Below are 20,321 nucleotides of genomic sequence, written 5' to 3' on the forward strand. Positions count from 1 at the left end.
GATTATTTATTTGAAGGATGCATCTCTGGTATTTCAGGTCAGATTTGGTATGTTTCCGATTTAGAATCATAGAATCAGCTAGGTTGGAAAAGACCTTTAAGACCATCAAGTCCAGCCATCACCCCAGGACTGCCAAGACCACCAGTAAGCCATGTCACTAAGGGCCTTAACTGCGTGGTTTTGAACAGTTCCAGGGACAGTGATTCCACCTGGGCAGCCTGTTCCAATGCCTGATTACCCTCTCAGTGAAGAAATTTTTTCTAATATCCAACCTAAACATTCCCTGGCACAGCCTGAAGTGTTCTATCAGTTGTTACTTGGGAGAACAGACCAAACCCCACCTCACTGCAACCTCCTTTTGGGTAGTTGTAGAGAGCAGTAAGGTCCTCCTGAAACTTCTCACCAGACTAAACAGCTCCAGTTGTTTCCAGTTTTTATTTCCTGTGTGATACCAACTTACTCTGTTGGAGACTTGCAACCTGGTAATTTTCAGACTGCCAGAAGATCTGTTGACTTCAGTTATATCCTCATACATGAGATACATTATTCAAATAACCTCTTTAGTATTTTGATCTCTTTGCTGCACTAGTGCTTATTCTTACCTCATCAGTGCAAGCAATTTAGTGAGTTAACATCTCTGTAACAGACTTACATGTTCATAGTTAAAATCTTTCAATTAAACTTTGATATCTGCATTTATATTAGCTGACATCAAAGCTTTACAAAGAGTTTGAAACAAAAAGCTAGTTTGCAATTTTTTCAACTAATTATGTAAAATTAGAAGTATGTGGGAGTCGAATAGCAAGAGGCAAAGTATATGGAACAGTGACTCAGGTAAATAAGTGTGGAAGAGATGTGTGTTTGTTTAGGCCTCTAAAATTCTATAGAATTTTTTGAGCCATGTATTTTGTCCATGATTACAGCTGTGGTGTGCAGTTCTTTCACTTTACCCAAATGACCACAAAATGTTACATTTCAGTTTATGCCAGTTTCACTCCTTTGCTCCTTCTGATGTATTTCACAGATGGTATGTGAGGATAAGGGTTGATTTTGGTGTTTTTTTTTCCATGCCAGAAGTCAAGTTGGTTTGCAGATATGGTGGCATTATTCTAAACTATGTACAAACCATGCTTTATCCACTAAATACATTTCTAACAAAAGAGAGCATAGACATTCAGCATGTGATGTGTATGCTGCCTTGACCTGCCTTCTTTTGAGCTCTTCTACTCTTTTATTCGTATTTTTCTCATGTGGTGTTTGAATTCTTCACAAGGAGCAGGAAAAGTGCATCCTCATCTCACCAACAGAAAAGTATTCTGTAACAGTAGACTAAATTAGTAGATGCTATAATTGTAGGAGGTTTTTTATTGTATACAGTTTAACTTTTTCATAGATAAGATTCAGTGTCTTACTTTCACAAGTCTCTTTGGTTGTAGCACTTGAAAGAAATTATTTTAAAAGGTTAACATATTATGTCATTACAAGAGAGCTTGAATTCAGACCATGGATGTTCAGTTCTCTTGATGAACTCTTTATAAGCAATTCATGAGGGCTGTGACACCTCTTCTTGTTTGCTATGTTTGAGGCTGTACTTGCTCATGGATAGCATGAAAATTAACAAACGAGCTGATTAAGTTCATTGAATAACTTCATTGAAGGTTCAGTAAGGTTCAGTTTGCTCAAGATCTGTTCTATAGGGAATTATATTTATGACTTGCTTAACTTTGCACAGTTTTCTGTTAATCATAGTATTTAATTAAATGTGTTAGATATTTGGAAGTCTTCTGCCCACCTGCTTGAGATTAGAAATTTGAGCATAATTTTGTGTCATTGAAGCTGACTTCCTTATGCCTCATGCCTTTCTTTAGAAGGACTGGATGAAATTGAAAATGATCTTCTGAAGTGTGAATTTTGCGGGAAAATGGGATACTCCAATAAGTTTCTACGGTCAAAAAGATTCTGTTCCACATCCTGTGCCAAAAGGTACTTTGTCTAGTTAGTGCTTAACAGTATCTGGTTAATGGAATAGCACCCAAATAGTACATGATGTTGAAAAATAAAGAAACAGTAAAACATAACTGCTTGCTACCTGCATTTGCAGAGTATATGAACACAAAGAGTTATGGTTGACTATAATATATTTTAAGAAGATAGACAAAGAGGAATTCCAGTAAAATTGTGGACCTCTTTGCAGAGGGTGCCATGCTGTTGGACTTACGGGAAGGTGATGGGTGTCATGGAAGAGAAATTTGTTCAGGGTTATTAAGTTTGGAAATCAGTGCAGAGGTTCACAGGCCACCAGATTTTACAGATTTCTCATGTGCCTGTTGTCTTCCTCTTGTTGTTGGGCAATGTCAGAGAAAGAATGCTGGGCTGGGTGGTCTTTCTTACACTGTTTTGTGATACTAGGGTAAAAAACACACTGAATTTATCTTGGCATAATTGAAATGCTGCATAGACAAAAAAACATTGTTAAATGCTTTTAATAACAGTGTAAAATTTCTTTATGTGCATAAAGTACGGTACATCTGTACACACAGAAGCTCCTCCTTTCCTGAAAATAAGTGATGCCATTAGCTTGTGTGTGGTTTGCAGAAGAAACAGGCTGGTTTCTGTTTCTCTTTTGGTTTAGAAATGCTGCTTTTATTTTGGTTTGGTTGAGAGAGAAGGAATTCATAGTCAACATCTGAATGTAAAATATTGCATCATTACAGCTAGAAAATTTATATTTAACCCCAGATGTTTAGAAATGGGGAATAGTTTCATTTCACCACTTCTTCTGTTGCAGCAGTGTGCCTTGAAACCACCTTTCTCATATGTCTGCTGCTATTTTTATCCTCCATGTGAGACATTCCCATTTTAAGTAGTGGGAATGTGTATTTTTGTATTTGGTACGTGTTGGGACGCTACTAGCAAAATAATTTTAAGAGGGGATTTGCCCCATTGATGTTAAAATGAGATTTTTTTTGTCTCCATCCTCTTTTAACTTTTCCCTACCTAGATATCAGCTAGTTAGGGAAAATGGAAGCAAAAGACACAAGGTGACTTCGGGCTTTTAGCAGACATTTTAGAGAAGGGATCAGCCTACATGATAAAATGCAGAAGTATTTCTGTCACGGAAGAATGGAAAAGATGGACATCTTCCAGGGATGATCTAGATTCACTTGATCTTGCATCAAGACAAGGGGTTTGAGTAAATGGCCTTTGAGATACTTTTGTGTTTCTGTGACAACTGTTGTCTTTAATTAGGCAGCATCTCTGCAACACTGTAATTTTATGGTTACTTGATTGAAATCAGTCAAAAAAACTATTAGTTTGTTATTGAATATATATCTTGCTTCTTTAGGCACAGCCTTAGTTGCACTAAGAAATTTGGGCTGTTTACATCAGACAAGAGCAGTCGCTGGAATCGGAAATCAGAGAGCCAAAGTCTTGGGCGACGCGGGCGTCGACCGAGTGGCCCTGATGGGGCGTCACGAGACCATTTTCTTAGACAGGTCTGTGGAATATTTGCTTAAAATTATGGCATTGTTTGGGGAGTTACAAATAAAATCTAATACTGTAGTGTGTTTGTATTGCATTTTCCAGCTTCCCATTACTTACCCATCCCCAGAAGAAGATATGGCTCCTCATGAAGATGCTGTTCCAGCTGCCATGACCACCCGTCTGCGAAGACAGAGTGAAAGAGAGAGAGAACGTGAACTTAGGGAACTAAGAATTAGGAAAATGCCAGAGAGCATTGATTTGTTACCAGTGGTGCAAGCTGACCCATCAGTATGGACTGTTGATGAAGTTTGGGCCTTTATACATTCTTTGCCTGGTATGTAATGTGCAATAACTCGTTTCGGTTTTCTTTTCTAACAGTGAAATTCTTTGCTTTTTAACATCAGTGTGATGAGGTGGTGTGGTAACCGAACTTCTGTACTCTTTAGTTGGTGCGGGAAACTGGAATGTGATTTGTTTCCTCTTACTTGTTCCTTCAGCCCAAATCCCATGTTGATAGAACTAGTCCCACTCCTGCTGTTGCGTCCCAGCTGATGGAGATTAGAGCTGTTACTCCCTTCAATCTGACTTCTCTCAAGAGGTCAGTGAGAGATCAGACATGCTTCCTCCCTTTTACGCTTGCTTCTTCTCTTCTCTCCTTACTTACTGCTTATTTAGTAGAAAAAGGAGAGAGTTATTTTCCTTTATACAACTGAAAAATTTGACAGACCTGTCCTAACATAAGTCATTAAAAAGGAATAAGCAAGTTTCATCTATGAAGTTAAACTGTTTTGCATAGCTTTGCTCAGTAACTGAAATGCAGAGGACTTCTGTGTATAGACTCTGTATACTGGTAGATGCAGTCTATTCTCAGAAAAAAATAATTTCTTTCTCCTTATTTACAAACATTTTCTTTAGCTCAGTGTTCACAGTTACCTTTCTGTCATCTTCAGGTTATTTGACACTTACGTCTCATTTCCTAACTGTCCCAAGCTTTAAAGCTTCACTACCCCTCTTTCCCAAGGGTGCCATTCTATGTGATCAGATACTGTAACCCTTCCAGCTAACAAGGCAGGTCTCCACAATAGCAGTCATACAAGAATTTTTGTTCTTACCCATGTAACTCACATGTCAAAACATTGAAACCAGGTGAAGTCTGTTCCTGATTTTCTACTTCTTCTGGAATGCTAAACTTTTTTTTTGTGTGTGCATCCCATCAGGCTGATAACCTGTAAGGAATTCATTGCTAAGTCATACGCTTTGTTATGAAAAAATCTTTTGTAAAGTGGATCAGGCAAAGAATTGAGTAAGGGATGTCTTAAATCAGCAAAAGTCATCCTTGAAGTATGTCAAGTATGACATACTTCAGGTATGGCAAACTATGAAGTATGCTTCTTCTGATAGGTTTGCAATTAAGTTACATCCTCTGCTTTGGGAACCTGCAGTGATGTTTGTAAAAACAAGCAAAGCTCCTTAGATTTGAGACATGGTCATTCATGTTTCTGTACTTAAGCTGTGTTATTGGGATGTAACTATAATGCTGCTGGTTTTTTATAGATTTGAGGCTCTAGTTAACTCTGTAAATTCCTGATCCAGGGTTCTGCAAAGAATAAACAGTAGTTCTTGTCCTAGAAAACTTAAAGTACCACATAAACACAATTCACTCCCAAGTATGAAAACAAAAATACTATTATTAAAATGTGGTTTCTGTTTTGAAACCATTACTTTTACAATACTTTACCAGATGGTGAATCTGGGTTATTTTGGTATGGGTATTTTTGTATTCTATACAAGAGATAATCTTTGATTTTAAGCAGCTTTGTATTTCTCTGTATTTAATGAAAATTTATTATAATTACTCATTCCCATCCATATTAAGGAAAATACTTCTTTAAAAAAAAAACATAAGTTCAATAGGTATTTAAAATGACATTCAGAACCTGCCAGAACTTTGATTGTTATATAGCTACATTCATGTTGTTTGGCAATTTGAGGGTTTATTGTGCTCAGTATATTCTCAGGCCACTCTCTTGAAAAAATATTATTCAGATGCTGCCAGAGTTGAATGATACAAGAAGTAATGTAATTGACTTTCATTATGCTATTTTGCAATATATACTTGGTGCAGTCCATGCAGACCATCTGCCATGTTGTAGGAGACAGTGATTTGTCAGCTTTCCAGAAACATTAGGGACATCTGTTTTGATTTACCGCTTTCTGTGTAGAGTCTGTAGCCGAGACCTAACTGCAGTCAAGTGTTGTCAGGCTTTCCTTGAGGTCCTCTAAAGCCTTTTGGAGAACTGAAGTTTGTGGACACTCATTTCTTCTGGGGGAAGAGACAACAGTTTAAGCCCCAGTGGATTTGCTCCTACTTTCTTTCTTCAGCTGCAAGATTAATGGTCTTTCACCCATTTCCCATCATTTTTTTTAGCTCAGTTATTGCACAACAACCAATTGCTAAAGTGCTTAAGAATACACAGTGTGCTTGGATGAAGGGACTTAAATGCATTCAACTTTCATCCTTTGCTTTTCCAAAATCACTTTGATAAAGAGTATTTTAGGAGAAGTTCATTGAAATGCTTCATATCCTGCGTAAAGAAAAAAAAAGAACGCTGCAACTACAACCAGTAATCTATTTTAATAGGACCACTTTTGTTCCTAAATGTAAAACCTCTTGATCTCTCAGTTTCTTTGCAAATGCTGTGGTGTGACAATTGCCATGTTCAGGTCTCAAGTCGGACATAATTTTGTCTGTTGTCAACATATAAATAATAATCTTTGTTATGATGCTAGAACTCTTAAATCCTCCTAAGAATGATCAGTTGTCTTAAGATTTTTCTTCATGTTAATGGCAGCATTATCTTCACTTGGTAGCTGCAATTGGCAGCACCTTTCCAAGGTGCTCTCTGACAACTCTGGGCTCTTGAAAAATATTTTCCTATTGAGTGTGGTACAGTTTGTAGCTGGGCTGCACTAGTGCATCACCGCACATGAAATATTGGAAGTAAATGTTATGGGACACATGCAAGCACTAAAACATTTTGATGATTTTAGTGGCTGTAGAAATACTATTTGTGACAAACTCCCCCCGCCCCAAAAGAAAGATACCACTCTAATTTCTTGTTACAATAAATAATTCCTAAGAACTGAGAATTTATTGTTTATTGAAGTTATGTTGTTTTAAATGCTGTGGAAAATAGACCTTAGTTCTGATTAAAAGTTAGTTAACTGCTACAGAGTAACTGTTGTACCTTTGTGACTGTAGTTCATATAATTGTAACCTAAACTACAGAGGTTTAGAGGTATAGCCTTATTTCATGATAAAACCTTTTCAGATTATCTTTTAATTTTTCCCTAATAAAGTGGCAGCTAATTGTTGCATGAGGCCTGCAATTAACACGATACTAAAATTAATTAACAAATCATTGAAAAAAACTGTGCTTTTGTCTTTGTGAAAAGCTAACATTGTCCAACCTTGAACGTTATGACCACTGGACAGTAATAATCCAAATGAATTAAGGTTTGGATGTTGATACTTTGTTCCACATGTCCTTTCAGTTTTTCTTACATGTTTTTAAATCCAGCAGGAAATTGGACTACCTCTTCTTTCTAGAATTTAAATCTGAATACACAAAAGAACATGAAATTAATTAATTGCTGTCATCTGGGGTGGAAAAGGAGTTCTTCACAGTATTTTCATCTCTAAAATAGTATACTTTTAGAACAGGGGAAAATATAAAAATGCCCCCAAAAAAAGCTTAACTGAGGAGTAATTGAAAGCAGGAATGCTAGGTTGAGCACAAATTAAAATGTGTCTGAAAGGCTCTGAAATAGATGGAGAGACCAGGGGATTGAGAACGTAAGTATATAAAAAAACATGAAAAACATGTCTTTGGGGAAAGAAGCTTCACATAAACAACTGACAATGAGTATTCTTATTCACATTGTTAGAAGACTTTTGTCCATGTAACAAAGCTGCCACGCAACCAGGCATAACTAACTGTTTCTGCGTAACAGATCTCCAGAACATCTTTTCAGGACCCTTGTGTTTCCACAGTGTTCTTCGGTGGAAAGGAGCCCTAAATTACCTGGGACAGTCCCACGCATGAATAGTCCTTTTTCTTACATTGTAGGGCTCAGTAACCTGAGACGATATTATTTCATGTTCAGAAAAAGAGTGTAATTTATTTTTTAAATCCAACGCGTTCAGAATTGCACTCGTGAAGGGAGTTGCTGCTGTGTATAGAATAGTCACTGAAGTAACTGATGATAAATGTCGTCGTGAGACAGTTATGCTAAAGCCCATAAATCAAAGTTCTGTTTACTTAACCCACTGGTGGTAACATACAGATGGAATTAACACTTTTTGGAAATTGTTGCTGTGTACATTTTCTCAGTGAGTTGTAGAATGTGCGTTTATCTTTTTAGTGCTGGAAAGAGCCCACTTGAATTATGCTCTTACTTGATTGTTATTTCAGCAGTATTTTGCTAGTGTCTTCCAACTCTGAGATCATGGTGGTTGTTCCTCTTAAGGAAATGAGAAAGACGTCTTTGTTAAGACTTGAAATTTCCAATGAGCAGTTGTCCAATAATTACAATGCAATTAGAGGCTGTAGTAAAAATTACTTTCAGATTATCTCAGAAGTTCCCATCCTAATACTGGACTCTTGCATGTGTCTTAGGTCAAGCTGAAGGGATGAGCACTGGAAATTGTGTAGCTGAAAAGCTCTAGTGTGGACAGTCATTGCATCTAAGAATGCACATTTCTAACCCAGTAATTCTTTCTTCTGTTTCCTTGTAGGTTGTCAAGATATTGCGGATGAATTTAGAGCACAAGAAATTGATGGACAAGCTCTCCTCTTGTTGAAGGAGGATCACCTTATGAGTGCAATGAATATTAAGCTTGGACCTGCATTGAAAATCTGTGCACGTATCAATTCATTGAAAGAATCCTAGGGGGTGAACATGAAGGTTTAAACAACAGTTTCTCAGTGACAGAACTGACAGTAATACGCCAACATCTTCACTGTGGCATGAGTGTTACTGTGGTGTTTTGTTAAATATATGGGGGTTTCCCCACATAAAGACTTTAAAATGTACTTTTGATTATACCAGGTTTATACTACTATACTCTGTAGTTTCCAGCAATTAATAGGTTCATGGTAAACCCTGAGTAATACTTTGAATTGAAGTGGTAGTTCATGCAAAAACATGAAGTGAAATATGCTGTGATAGGTTAAATATTGCCCAACATGTACTTTGTAAGTTTAACACCCCAGCACCCACCCCAGCCTAAACACCATTTAAATTGTGTTGCTGTATTCTGAAAGTTTTTTGCCACATACAGCAGGTTTTGGACTGAAATAACGGAAGTGTCCACAGACCTTGTGGAAGTACTAATAACGGTAAAATGCTATGCATTCAGTTGTTTCTTTTAGTCTCGAGCAAATTGTAAGGGGTAGGTTGGCAGCTAGTTTTCCTTGTGTAGGCTTACCCTTATCTCTGCCACTGTAGTATTTTCCTGAAGTCTGGAAATACTGTAAACCATGTAGACGCCTCATCAAAATCCTCATCATCAGGCTACTGAAATGCAATGGCTTAACAGTCTTGCCAGAGGTAACTGAAGCACATGTTACTTTACTCTTTGTATGCTGCTATGCACTAAGAGGGCATTAAATTGTTAGGTTTGTAGTTCTGCATGCTGCTAGTTAAACTAGACCAGCAGTTCTCAAATGGGGGTTCAGAATGGATCCTGAGAAGGTGTGAGAACATTCAGGGTTCAGGTTCCCAAATGCCTAGGTGTGACCGGCTGAAAAAACTGCAGCCAGAATTAGCTCATGTTGAGACAAGCGTACTTCAAAGACTGGAGGTAGAGAAGGGATGGCATAGCTCAGATGCTCTTTTTCTTGATACCTCTTCTAACTTGTCTTTCTCTGTAGTGCATTCCTATTGCCTCACTGGAAGCTTCCAAGCACCTTTTATTTGTCCACTGGCCAGCATGAGCTGAGCTTGTAGTAGCCTGAGGAAGGAGCATGGCGAGTTGCTCTTTGAGGTCCCTTCAGAGCTAGATGTAGAAGTGGCTGCTGTTGCAGTGAGGGAGCCTGGAGTTGTGGGTCAGCAGGAGGAGTGCTGCCACTAGGCAGCTCTGGGGGAAAGCTCTGGGGGCCCTGCTTTGTCCCTCTAGCAGGAGATTTTCATGTCAGTGCTGCAGCCCCAGGCAGCGGGATTTTAGTGTCTCCATCTTCCCTCTCTCACATGCTGTGTAGAAAAAATATGCATTTCCCCAGTTACTGACACTCTCAGAAGCTGCTTGGGCTCTGAGGCAGCAGCACCTTCTCAGCCTTTGCTTCCCATCATATGTGTATGGATGTTCATGGATGTATTTTGTACCTTCTGTTCCCTCCCTTTTGCAGCTCCACTCCCCTTATGTACAGACCAAGATCCCTAAACAGGGAAAGAAGGGCACATGTGCTGATAAAGTTGTTGTGTATATTTGAATTAAATATGTGTATGTGTCTGCAAATAATGTATTTTGTATTTTATGCAAATTAATGCATAATATATGATTTTGTAGGGAGACATTCAGGGCGACTGTAAAGTATTCCTGAAAAGGAGTCACTGATCTAAAGTTTGAGAACTGCTGACCTAGATCAAAAGGAGTCAATGCACATACACTGTCTGAAAGGAAGGTTTATGACAGGTAGATTAATATGTATGTTATTTAACTGATGACCTTAAAGAGTAAATTGGGATTACAGAAAACTCTGTGCTTCATTTTCCTTTAATTAGACTCTTCCTTTGTTTCTGCTAACAAACTTTCTACTGCTACCTTCCAGAGATAAACATTAGGGTCATTGGTTTTAATTACAACTGTTTGAGCTTACTAACAGCAGATGTTATTAATAATTTATTAATCACTGAAGCTCCAAGTTAGGACAACCCATTGCTGTTATGTGCTAATATGTAGTGAGAGCCTTATCCAAATGGCACCAAAGGCTGTAGAGAACTAATTGATAACTGGGTTTATTTTGGAGGGAAGTTGCTAAGCACTTTCTAATTTGTTTTCTCCGTCTTCAGTTACTGTTGTAAAATAAACTTCGTAGTTGAAGGTACAATGTTTGGCAATGTTCATTGGAAAGATATTGAAATGATGGAGACAGTAGGTTCCCATTTGTAGCATTTCTGTAAGATAAAACATGTAGCATATCTGTAACATATGTTCTAAAGGATATGTTCTGTTTTAATGAGCTAATTGAAGACTAAAGATATCTTAGATACTTATTCTTTGGCTTTTGTCTTAAAGTTACATTATTTTTATATGAAAATTTCACTGGCTAATTTTTAAGCTGTCTTCTGATTGTACTGCCCCCTGGCAACGTAAAAAGCAAGTACACATAAATGCGATTTGATAATGTCTTAATGCATATATGAAAACATGGACTTAAGAGTCTTATTTAGGCCTGCAGTTAACCACAGTGTTACATGCATGAAAATTTCACAGCTGTTCTAATTTGTTTTATTAGACAGCTTCAGGAGACCTTCTACAGCTAGTGCTTATGTACCGCTCTTGGACGTAATCACTGACAGATGCCAGGAGCTCAGAGTAGACCTGATTAATGCACATCTGTTCTGGTTCTTCTGGTACGCTACACTTCCCGTGGTTTTGGGAGAGCCACAGATAGCGAGTTATGCTTTAAATATTCATGAATGCAGCAACTAAGAATGTGGGCCTTATGTATCCTGAAAGTGCTTTCTCCTTCACTGATTTTGGCATTAAACAGGAACTTACAAGCAGACACAGTTGCACCTACCTCTACTGATAGAAATGCACGGGTGTTGGAGTGGTAGCCAGTAGAGCTGTATCAGTAAAATTGGTTTTAAAAAATACCACAGCTGTACATGCAAGTACACTGGAAAACTCAAGTGCAACTGAAGTCTACATCAGAAGCTTTTGAGTTTACTCAGAAAAGCAATACAATACTTGGAGTGATATTCCTCCAGAAACATTGTACATACCAGTCTCTTGTTTCTGTTCATATGGGAACCATTTCCCATGGCTTTTCCCAAAAATTAAGCTAGGCCCTCTTGCAAAAGAGGGAGTATTGCAGATTTTGAGTATTTTTTAACACTTGCTTCTGCTGGGTGTGTCTACAAGAAATCCTTTCTGTTAGCTTTATTTCCTGGGGGTTTGTTTTCTGTGTTCAGACTGCTGCTGTTGTGGGCTACATCTCGTGCTAATCCCTGCAATATTTCAATTCCTATAGAAAGGACTACAGGATGCTGTAGGATCTTAGCTTAAAAGGGAGGTATGTTGGATGTTTTTTTCCCTTTTTCACCACTGGTCTCCCTCCTAACCAGCTCCTTAATGCAGACTGCAGAATTAGCTCAGGGTAAAACCCTTTGGCAGAGCACTAGGCGGAATGTGACTGTAAGGATTTCTTCCAGGAGTTTTAACTACTACACTTGTCTTGGCTTCAGAGTTTATTTTGGTTTTTAAAGAAATGCACCTGAATAGGCAAAATCGGGTATGCAAACTCCTCTGCTTAATCTAGTTTTTATCACTCAGCAACCCTGCTTTGCAGCAGAAGCAGAGCACTCTGACAGGGAAGCTTGGCCACCTCCTCTGGGAGCTCCAGGCTGCTGCTGCTTCAAAAACAAGCATTGCCAGTGAAGGGATAAGTTCTCCCAGACAGCCCCCATTGCTTCACGTTTGGCACATTTATAAGACTTTTATCATCTTTGCTTATATTGAGAGTAAAAAATAACCATCTTGCCAAACTAAACTGCCATTTCTCTTGGATCACCAGGGTTTTCAAGGAGACTGCATCATAAATCCATCCTTTACCTGTTAATCCAGCATACTTTTTTTTCCAGAAATGAAGCTGTGTTGATGGGGAGCGTAAAACTTTTGCTAGATTTGTGTCAATGAGATATCTCAGAAAGTTTATATCCTGCAAGCATCTATTTTCCCATTTCTTTCCTTTGAAAGCAGTTTTTTCCCCCCCCCCAACTTCTTTTTGGACAAATCACGAGTGGGAATCCAGCCTTCTGAGTAGAACAGATGGAACAGTCCATTCTAACTGCAGGTGTGGCAGGAAGAGGAAAGGAATGGAATAAGCGGGTTTATGACAGCTGTTGTGTAACTTCTTTACCTTGATGTTAGCTGTAAGGAAATGTTCACATATAAAACAATTTCTTTTTTTTTTTAATGTAGTAAGATGTTGCTGGGTGTAGTGTGCCACTGCCTGGCATAACAGTTAAAACTACTGCCAGTTTCAGATGACGCTTCTCATCTTAATACCACAATACTGATACACAAACTTATAGCTCAGTAGCTTAAGAAGTTTCTTACGCATTGACAAATGTGATCAAAGAATTCAATGACAGCTGTATTGCAAGTCCTGGTTCTGCAAATAATTAGACATTAACATAATTTATACCATAAGTAGTTCTCCTGATTGTATTGAAACTACTCATATCAAAATTAAGCATGTGTATAAACGCTTTCAGGGTTATTTTCTTAGCAGTATTGCATAGAAATATCCTGTTAGCATATACTTGGTTAAGTGACAGCTCTGTATCTAGACGTTTACTCATAAATTGCTCTAGGTTGCAGATAATGACTCTGCAAAGGAATCTATGTAGGATACTTCTTTTAAACATTTACCCATATTGAGATGGAGAGAATCTAACATTTTAAAGTATTTTCATTTAAAGATACTGTTTCTGTTGAATGACAAGTAGAACAGGTATGAACAAAGCTATAAATGTGTAATTTCAGTGTCTGGTATAGTACTTGCTTGTAGTGAATTAATTTCAGAACATTTTTGCCCTGATGGGTGTCAGCTATGTTGGTTGGAGTGTTTTGTCCTCTACTTGTCTCGGCACTGCCACGTGTATTAAAGACCCCATCCTAAAGCCACTTATAGGTTTGTGTAACCTCTGCATTGAAACTTGCACATGCCTGCTCATTCCCTTTAAAGTTGTGGGTGTTATTTACTGATCACTTACAGTAATGTGGAAGGAAAAAGAAGGAAATAGGAGGTATGTAGTAAGCTTACAGTCTACCTTTTGTAACCACTGATCTGACTTTTCCAAAGCACAATTCCAGGAGTCAGTGTTACAAACAGATTTCAAGTTAAAAAATGTTAAAGCTTCCTGCTGAATTATCCCAAATTACTGTGCACAATAAGGAGCTAGAAAAAGGAGATCTAAAGGGAATTTTTTTCCATCTAGAAAGTATAATTTCAGCAGAACTGTACATTCAGCAGAACTGTACATTCATAGTATCGTTAAAGTGTAACATGTAACACTTAGAGCATCTTAATTGGGTGTAAAAAGCACTGTAGTGTTCTGTAGGGTTGTCAAAAGGGTTACAGTATTGGTTGTAGGTACCAAAGCACATATGCTTGCTATTATGGGATTAGGCTAAAGCAGAAATATAACTGATTCATGAAGCATATCTACTTTGTTGGTGAAGCCAAGTCAGCCTGTGGTAAGGCTTGTGCATTGTCCTCAGCTGCCTGGCTAGTGTGCTAGCAGCCAGGATGCTGCTGTCCTCTGGCAGCTTTGTGCAAAGTTGGATGTTTGAAAGAGCAAGGAGGTATTATGCACACCCAGCCTCCTTTTTAAGTAGTCTTTGTGTCACAGTGTTAACAAACCAGTATTGATCAGGAAAGATGTGTGTAAAGAAAGAAAGGATTTATTAATGAGTGCCAAATACTTCTATTTAGGGTTGAAGAGACATAGAATATCTCATTAAAATTAATGTGTGGTTTTTTTTTTAAGGGATCCTTCATAGGAGGAAAGTACAGAAGTTCCTCACAAAGGGTTAAGATTTCAGCTGCTGTTGCCATTAATATCAAATAATCCTATAAGAATTAAAGACTAAAGTGTTTGAATCGTATAAGGCCATTAGATACTGGCTCAGCACAAGAAGTAATGTACTGAGGAGATAGCTCAGTGGCTGGCTGTAGTTGTTTCCTAGCATAGCCTCTCTCCTCTTTCTGTCTGGCAATGAAACTGAGATCCTGTTGTAGAGAGTAATGGTTTATGGTTGTATGGCTGGACTCAGGGTTCACTCTTCAGACTTCCCAGAAACAGACAAAAGAAAATGCACAGAGAAAAGAAAAGACTTAGTTGTTAGGAAGGATCTCCCTCCATTAAAAAATCAAGGATAAAAGTAGGCTTACAAGGAAAGTTGCTATTATATTTTGAAATAGCTACTTAGCAGGCTTAGGCACCACAGTTGGATGCTATGTGAGGACCTGCAGTGCCACTACAGCCAAGGTTTTCTCTTTGGCTCTTCTTCCCCAAGAGTATGGAAGAATGGATTTGATAGTGATACAGTTCTGTAACATCACTATGTTAATATTTGCTTTGGCTGCATGTTACGTCTTCCCTGTAAAAGCTAAGATTTTAAAACCTTAAAATGGCTTTAGAAGCACTGCAGCAGCTATAGGAGTTCTGCCACAGCAAGACAGACGGGGTTGTGTAAACTTTAATTAGGGGTTGATTGATAGGCCAACCCACACTGATAAATACAGTATGTCAGCAGCCTTACCCAGCTGGAACTGCAAGAAGTGCATCACCCACAGACCTTAATGAATCAGAACGGTGAGACCAACCACACAAAACAGAAGCATCTGAAGTGTTCTTGAAAATAACTTTGCCTTCATCTGGTGTTAGATTAATTTTAAATTAGGAGTTTTCCCTTGCCTGTCAGGTCTGTCGGGATTAGTTATTTCACAATCTGCAGTGCCTGGTGCATTGCTGTATTTGAGGTATTTGCCAGTTTTTAAATGGAACTAGGTTTTATAAATATTTTGTCAACCCCATTTCAGTGGGTGTCCAGTTCATACAAAACATGAAAAAATGCTGTGTCAAAAAATGTGTTTAGACATGGCTTATCCTATAGCATCTCAAGTGCTAAATAACAGCAATTGCAATTTGAGAGAACGGCCAGCAGTTGCTTAAGGTTGCTTTTTCACATTAACATTGTCTGTGCTTACCTGCTTTTAACACAGAATTTCCTCCAAATAGATTTTCCAGCATAAAGGATGAAATAATCTGTGGTGCCAAGCACTCCAAGCTATGTTGCTAAGCATCGCCTCCTCCTACTGTGCTAGTTTTAAAATCCAGTTTTTGATCATTTCCTATCCTTTCTATGGCCTTTTTAACAGATTGTACCCAGCCCATTTTCTGCTGCTTAAAGTTACATCACAGAAACCTCAGAGAAATTTACCCCAGACTGTGGGTGAAAGAAGCACTATGTGGGGTGAAGTAATAAATCAGAATGGCAACTGGACTTTGATATATTGCGAAACTGTAAGACTAATACATGACTGAGATGTGATTGGGCATTCTTATGGAGTGATATACTGGAGTATTCTTTTATAGGAAATTTTAGCCCATGGAGCACTAAATTCTACAGTTAAATCTTATGTCTATAATTGATACACAGTAATGTACATTATAACCCCAAAATGAAATTTTACAGTTGAAGAGCACACGGTGAACTATGTAAAAACAGGATCTTCACTTTGGGAATCTTCTTTTGTAAAAAAAAGCACTTTCCTATTACCAAATGGCATGTGAATGAATTTTAGATTCTCTCCTTTGTTACAATCCTGTAGAAGTGAAATCTCTTTAATCTGCCTCTTAATGGATAAATCCATCATACAGAAGTTGAAACAAAGCACCTTATACTGTGCTGCTTGAACTTGCTTGTAATTGCACCTTTTGTTACCTGCAGATTTTTCTTAATGAGTATTCTTGTGTGATACCATTGTTCCCCATGGGTCTGGGTGAAGGATTAACCAACCTGCAGCATCAGTTGCTTACAGTTTCTATTTCAATACAACATTGTATTGTGACTTCAGTGCTTCAGAAATAAATGCTAGTTCCATTTGTCTGTTTTGGTTGTGTATCACTTATTTCTGTTCTACAAAATTAAATTAGACCTTCATAGAACTGAAGAATTTGAAAATTAATGGTATTTTTGCTAGAAGCCTGACATTCTTCTCCTACTGAAGTACTCTCACTTCAAATCTAATTAGTTTAAAATAATTTTGGCCATTCTTTAACCTTGGGCATGTATTTATCTATAGGTATAGCAAAGAAACAACAAAATGTCACCACCTTTCCTATAGCTGTAGAAGTTGCTTTGCATTAACTGAAACAATTTATTTCTCTTTAAACAGACAACAACCCTTAACGTCAATCAAACTGACAAAAAGTCACCCTTTTACAAGAAAATATGCTTCAAAAACTCACATCAGTTGTTTGAAGCTTTGATGGTAGGTTAACATGGGGATGTAACATGGATATAAGGGCTCCAGCTTTAAAGAAGGCTTTATTGCATTCTGTACTACAAAACCTGAGCTCGTTTCAGTTAAAGGAAGTGTATCAATCCTAGTCATAAACTTGAGGTTTATCTGAAAACTTGTTTCATACAAGTAGTGGTCTCCTCAAACCTGTACGTTCAAGTCAAATTCTCTGAACTGGCAGGTGTTCCCTGCCCACTGGAACCCAGTGTGTCCCAGGCTCTGGTGCAATGTTGGTGGGTCCTGGACTTTTCTCCATTGGCTGTGGCTCTGGAGATGTTTCCTGTATAATCTGTAAGGACAGGCTTCTATTGCACAGCACTTATTTGCAGTCTTTTCAGTCAGCAGCTCATTAGCAGATTACAATTACTGTGCCTGGCTTATCAGCTGTCTCTGTGCTTTCATTGTTAAATGGGATAAAGCAGAATTTCCAGCTGACGAATGGGTCCGTAGACCACATCTCCTCTGTCATTTCAACATTGTGACACCGACACCAGTATGCTACCGCAATGAGAAAGCTATTGATGAAGTACAGCCAGGGGACATTCATCTCCACGTAGGCTGGAATTTGAGCACCGAGAAACAAAATGATGATTTGAAGAACAACAAAAGGTGCCCAAGTGCCAAGAAAACAGATGAGGAGCCTGGTCAGGAGCTGCCACTTAAAGCAAGCACTGTTGTTGTTGGACACATAAGAGAACATCAGAACAGGCTGACTGGCAAAGGATACTAGCCTGACAGATAGCAGCATGGTTGTAACTTCCTTCCGACAGGCTAGGAGAGCTGTGCCTGTAAGCAGCACCATGGCACAGGAGACTGAGTAACTCTGCAGGCTGGCATAGAGGGGACACCGATAAGGAGAAAAATGGTTCCGAGTGTCTAGTTCTTCATAGATAGTGGGAACTTTCAGAATACAAAAAAACCCTGAAATCCATATAGTGACCACAGCAAATATATAAAGTAATCTTTGACCTCTTTTAGGAAACTGAGAAGTTTGGGCTATAGTCATGTAATAATCCAGGCCAGCCACAAGATACACTGGGTAGTGAAGAATACCATAGGTAAGAGAAATCACCTGAGTGAACAGGCAAATGTGGTACTTTGTAAATCGCACACCCCAGAGCGCAAAGTCTTCAAAATAAAAAATGAAAGAGATACTCATCAGCAGTGTAAAATCAAGAAGCGCCAGTGAAACACAGAAGTATCCCATAAAACTGACTTTCGCATTTGTTTTCTTAACTTGCAACATGAAGAAATCAAGGAACACTTTTCCAAACATAATCAAAAGCAGCATGCAGCTGATCTCCAGCGGCTGGTTGACCTGGGTGTAGGGGTGCTGACCAGGGCAATTTTCACAGAGTATGGCAGCCATCCTCCAGTGGCGGGACCAGGAAAGGAAGTATCACAGGGCACAGTGCTTCATACCTAGGAAGTCAAAAAGAGGTTTGTAAAAACTCATTCCTGGGTACCTCTAACAATTAGTTAATTCTCCATCACAGCAACTACCACATTTACATCTGAATTTTCCAGGCTCCTTAATTAAGAGTAAATAGGCTCACTAACACATCATTAAGTTGTCCTGCCTAAATTTTATGTTCTTCAGATATACATTCTCAAGAGTTAAAAGGTCATCATAGACCTAAATTATTTTTCTAGCTACTTTCCTAAGGAAAGGTTTAGAAAGTAAGTAAGTCTGTATTCCTTTCCTTTAGAAAGCGTGGGGGTGGGTGGGGGGTGTCTTTCTGCCCATCCAGGCAGAGGGATGGGTGTTTCAGGGCTCTGGAACACAAGACTGCAGAAATATCCTGATAGTAGAAAAAGCATCAACCCAACTCATCCTTTTTTCAGATCCAAAGCGCACACACAATTCATTAGTTGATTGGGCTTTTTGTTCATCCTTCAGCAATGTATGATCTACCGTGATAGACACCTCAAAACAGATGTTTTTCCACTTGGACTTCCTTATGATAGCTCTTTTCTATGTTTTCATTCCTAAGGAAAATGAACACAGGATTGCTTCGTGTATGTCAGCAAGACATATTAGACAAAGCTGTATGTGCTTTCTTCTCTTTACTAGAGAAGCAGGATGGTGCCAGAATTCTCAGCAACAGCAGAGGAAAGCTGAGAAGCCAAGAGCCAGGATCTGTGTTAACAGTGATGCACTTGTATTTAAACAGACACCTACATTTCATTACCAGCTTGCCAGAACTGGGGAACATTGAGTCAGTGTTTCTTGAAAAGCGGAGTAATAACCCCAAGTACTTGGCAGTACACCTCGAGAAGCATCCACTGCACTCAGTTACAAGGGCTTGGCACTTCACTCTTCATCGGCACATTTCACCGTCTAAAACCGAACACATTTTACACTACAACTTAAACCAGACTTCTGTGTGTGTTTTCCCTTTCATATATTGGATGCTGCACTTGCGTATGCAGAAAGGAGACAACCTGCACACGGACCAGGGTCATGCTATGTAAGCGATCACTCAAATCCGTTTGTAATGTTGTTATTGTCATAACGCAAAGTCACCTGCGCACAGGTCAGGCCTTTCGTCGGCTGTGCGAAGCCCCGGGCAGAGCAGCAGAAGCGGCGTTAATCCCGCTACAAAACGGCGCGGACAGGACCCGTGCCTGCTGTCCCCTCTGCACCCTCCTGCCGGCAGCCGAGGTCTCCCCTCCGGCGCCTTCCCGTCTCCCGGAATCCCCCGCCGGGCTCAGGGACAGAGCCTGCCCCTCCAGGCCAGAGGGAGCCGGCGGAAGAGGGTCGCTCTGACTGGCGCCCGGGCTGGGAGCGGCGAGTCCTCGCCCAGGCCGGCCCCTCCTCGCCCAAGAACCCACCTGCTGCAGCTGCCGCCCCTCCACCCTCCTCCTCGGCGTGTGCTGCGGCCACCTTCGGCGCCCCCTCAGGCGGCAGCCATCTGCGCCGCTCTGCATCGTGCGGGGACCCTGCCGAGGTGCGGACGGGAACGGCTCGGCTGGGCTGGGCTGGCAGCGAGGGGCGGGTCGGGGCGGGTCGGCTGGGGTCAAGATCCCCCGCCCGCCCCGCACTCAGCGGAGCCGGTTCGGCCTCTCGGCGCCCGCTGAGGAGCGGCCGTGGCGTCCGGCAGCTTCCTGCGGGGTGCGTTAGCGCACAGCGCTGGCCGGGCCGGATTCTTCCTCGCGGCGGTGAGGGGCTCGTGCTGAGGGAAGGATAACCGCCTGCAGGAAAAGGGCTGGGTTTAATCCCGCCCTCCGCACACCCCCGCTGTGGCTGAGGGAAGTGAAATGGCTCCGGGCGCGGGAGGTGAGCGCCTGTCGTTACCTGAGCGGTGAGGGCGGGGCACATTCACTATACGCGCGCCAGACAAACGTTTTCCGTTCTAAGTGTGTGATCTGCGCGGAACATAGGCAGGGAGTGACGGTGAGGCGCTGAGCGCGCCTCGGCGGGTGCAGGCGGAAGCCAGGGTCCTCACTGCTGGGGCCTGAACCCCTCAGTACTTGATGGCAGCGGCCCGCTCGTGGCGGGGACCACGG

The 20,321-nt window shown here is 40.2% G+C and overlaps 2 protein-coding genes across 6 annotated transcripts in view; one reads left to right on the plus strand and one right to left on the minus strand.

Moving 5' to 3' along the window:
- The window catches only part of PHC3 (polyhomeotic homolog 3), a 32,321-nt gene extending 21,557 nt beyond the window's left edge, over nt 1-10,764 (plus strand). For all 4 annotated transcript variants that reach the window (XM_057411512.1, XM_057411513.1, XM_057411510.1 and 1 more), the window contains 4 exons: nt 1,869-1,983; nt 3,347-3,497; nt 3,589-3,820; nt 8,285-10,764. In XM_057411512.1, the coding sequence (XP_057267495.1) occupies nt 1,869-1,983; nt 3,347-3,497; nt 3,589-3,820; nt 8,285-8,439 (653 nt within the window). In that variant the 3' untranslated portion in view covers nt 8,440-10,764. The remainder of the gene's footprint in view (nt 1-1,868; nt 1,984-3,346; nt 3,498-3,588; nt 3,821-8,284) is intronic.
- A 5,943-nt stretch (nt 10,765-16,707) lies between these two features.
- Nucleotides 16,708-19,763, minus strand: GPR160 (G protein-coupled receptor 160). 2 transcript variants are annotated; one of them, XM_057411543.1, is made up of 2 exons: nt 19,647-19,763; nt 16,708-18,233 (listed from the first exon to the last, which is right to left on the minus strand). In XM_057411543.1, exon 2 carries the CDS (start codon nt 18,178-18,180, stop codon nt 17,161-17,163), a length of 1,020 nt encoding a protein of 339 aa, XP_057267526.1. In that variant the 5' UTR covers nt 18,181-18,233; nt 19,647-19,763; the 3' UTR covers nt 16,708-17,160. The 2 variants fall into 2 exon arrangements, with proteins under 2 accessions (XP_057267526.1, XP_057267527.1); XM_057411544.1 differs by lacking the exon at nt 19,647-19,763 and adding an exon at nt 19,339-19,455.
- Nucleotides 19,764-20,321: the final 558 nt, after the last annotated feature.

This window comes from Pezoporus wallicus, unplaced genomic scaffold, assembly GCF_028554395.1.
Source record: "Pezoporus wallicus isolate ANWC-B61680 ecotype Strahan unplaced genomic scaffold, APGP_CSIRO_Pwel_v1 contig_6899, whole genome shotgun sequence".
NCBI classification, from domain to species: Eukaryota; Metazoa; Chordata; class Aves; order Psittaciformes; family Psittacidae; genus Pezoporus; species Pezoporus wallicus.

Bases quoted from the DNA above. Each gene is read 5' to 3' on its own strand.
- GPR160 (XM_057411543.1), bottom strand. From the start codon at position 18,180: ATGGCTGCCATACTCTGTGAAAATTGCCCTGGTCAGCACCCCTACACC.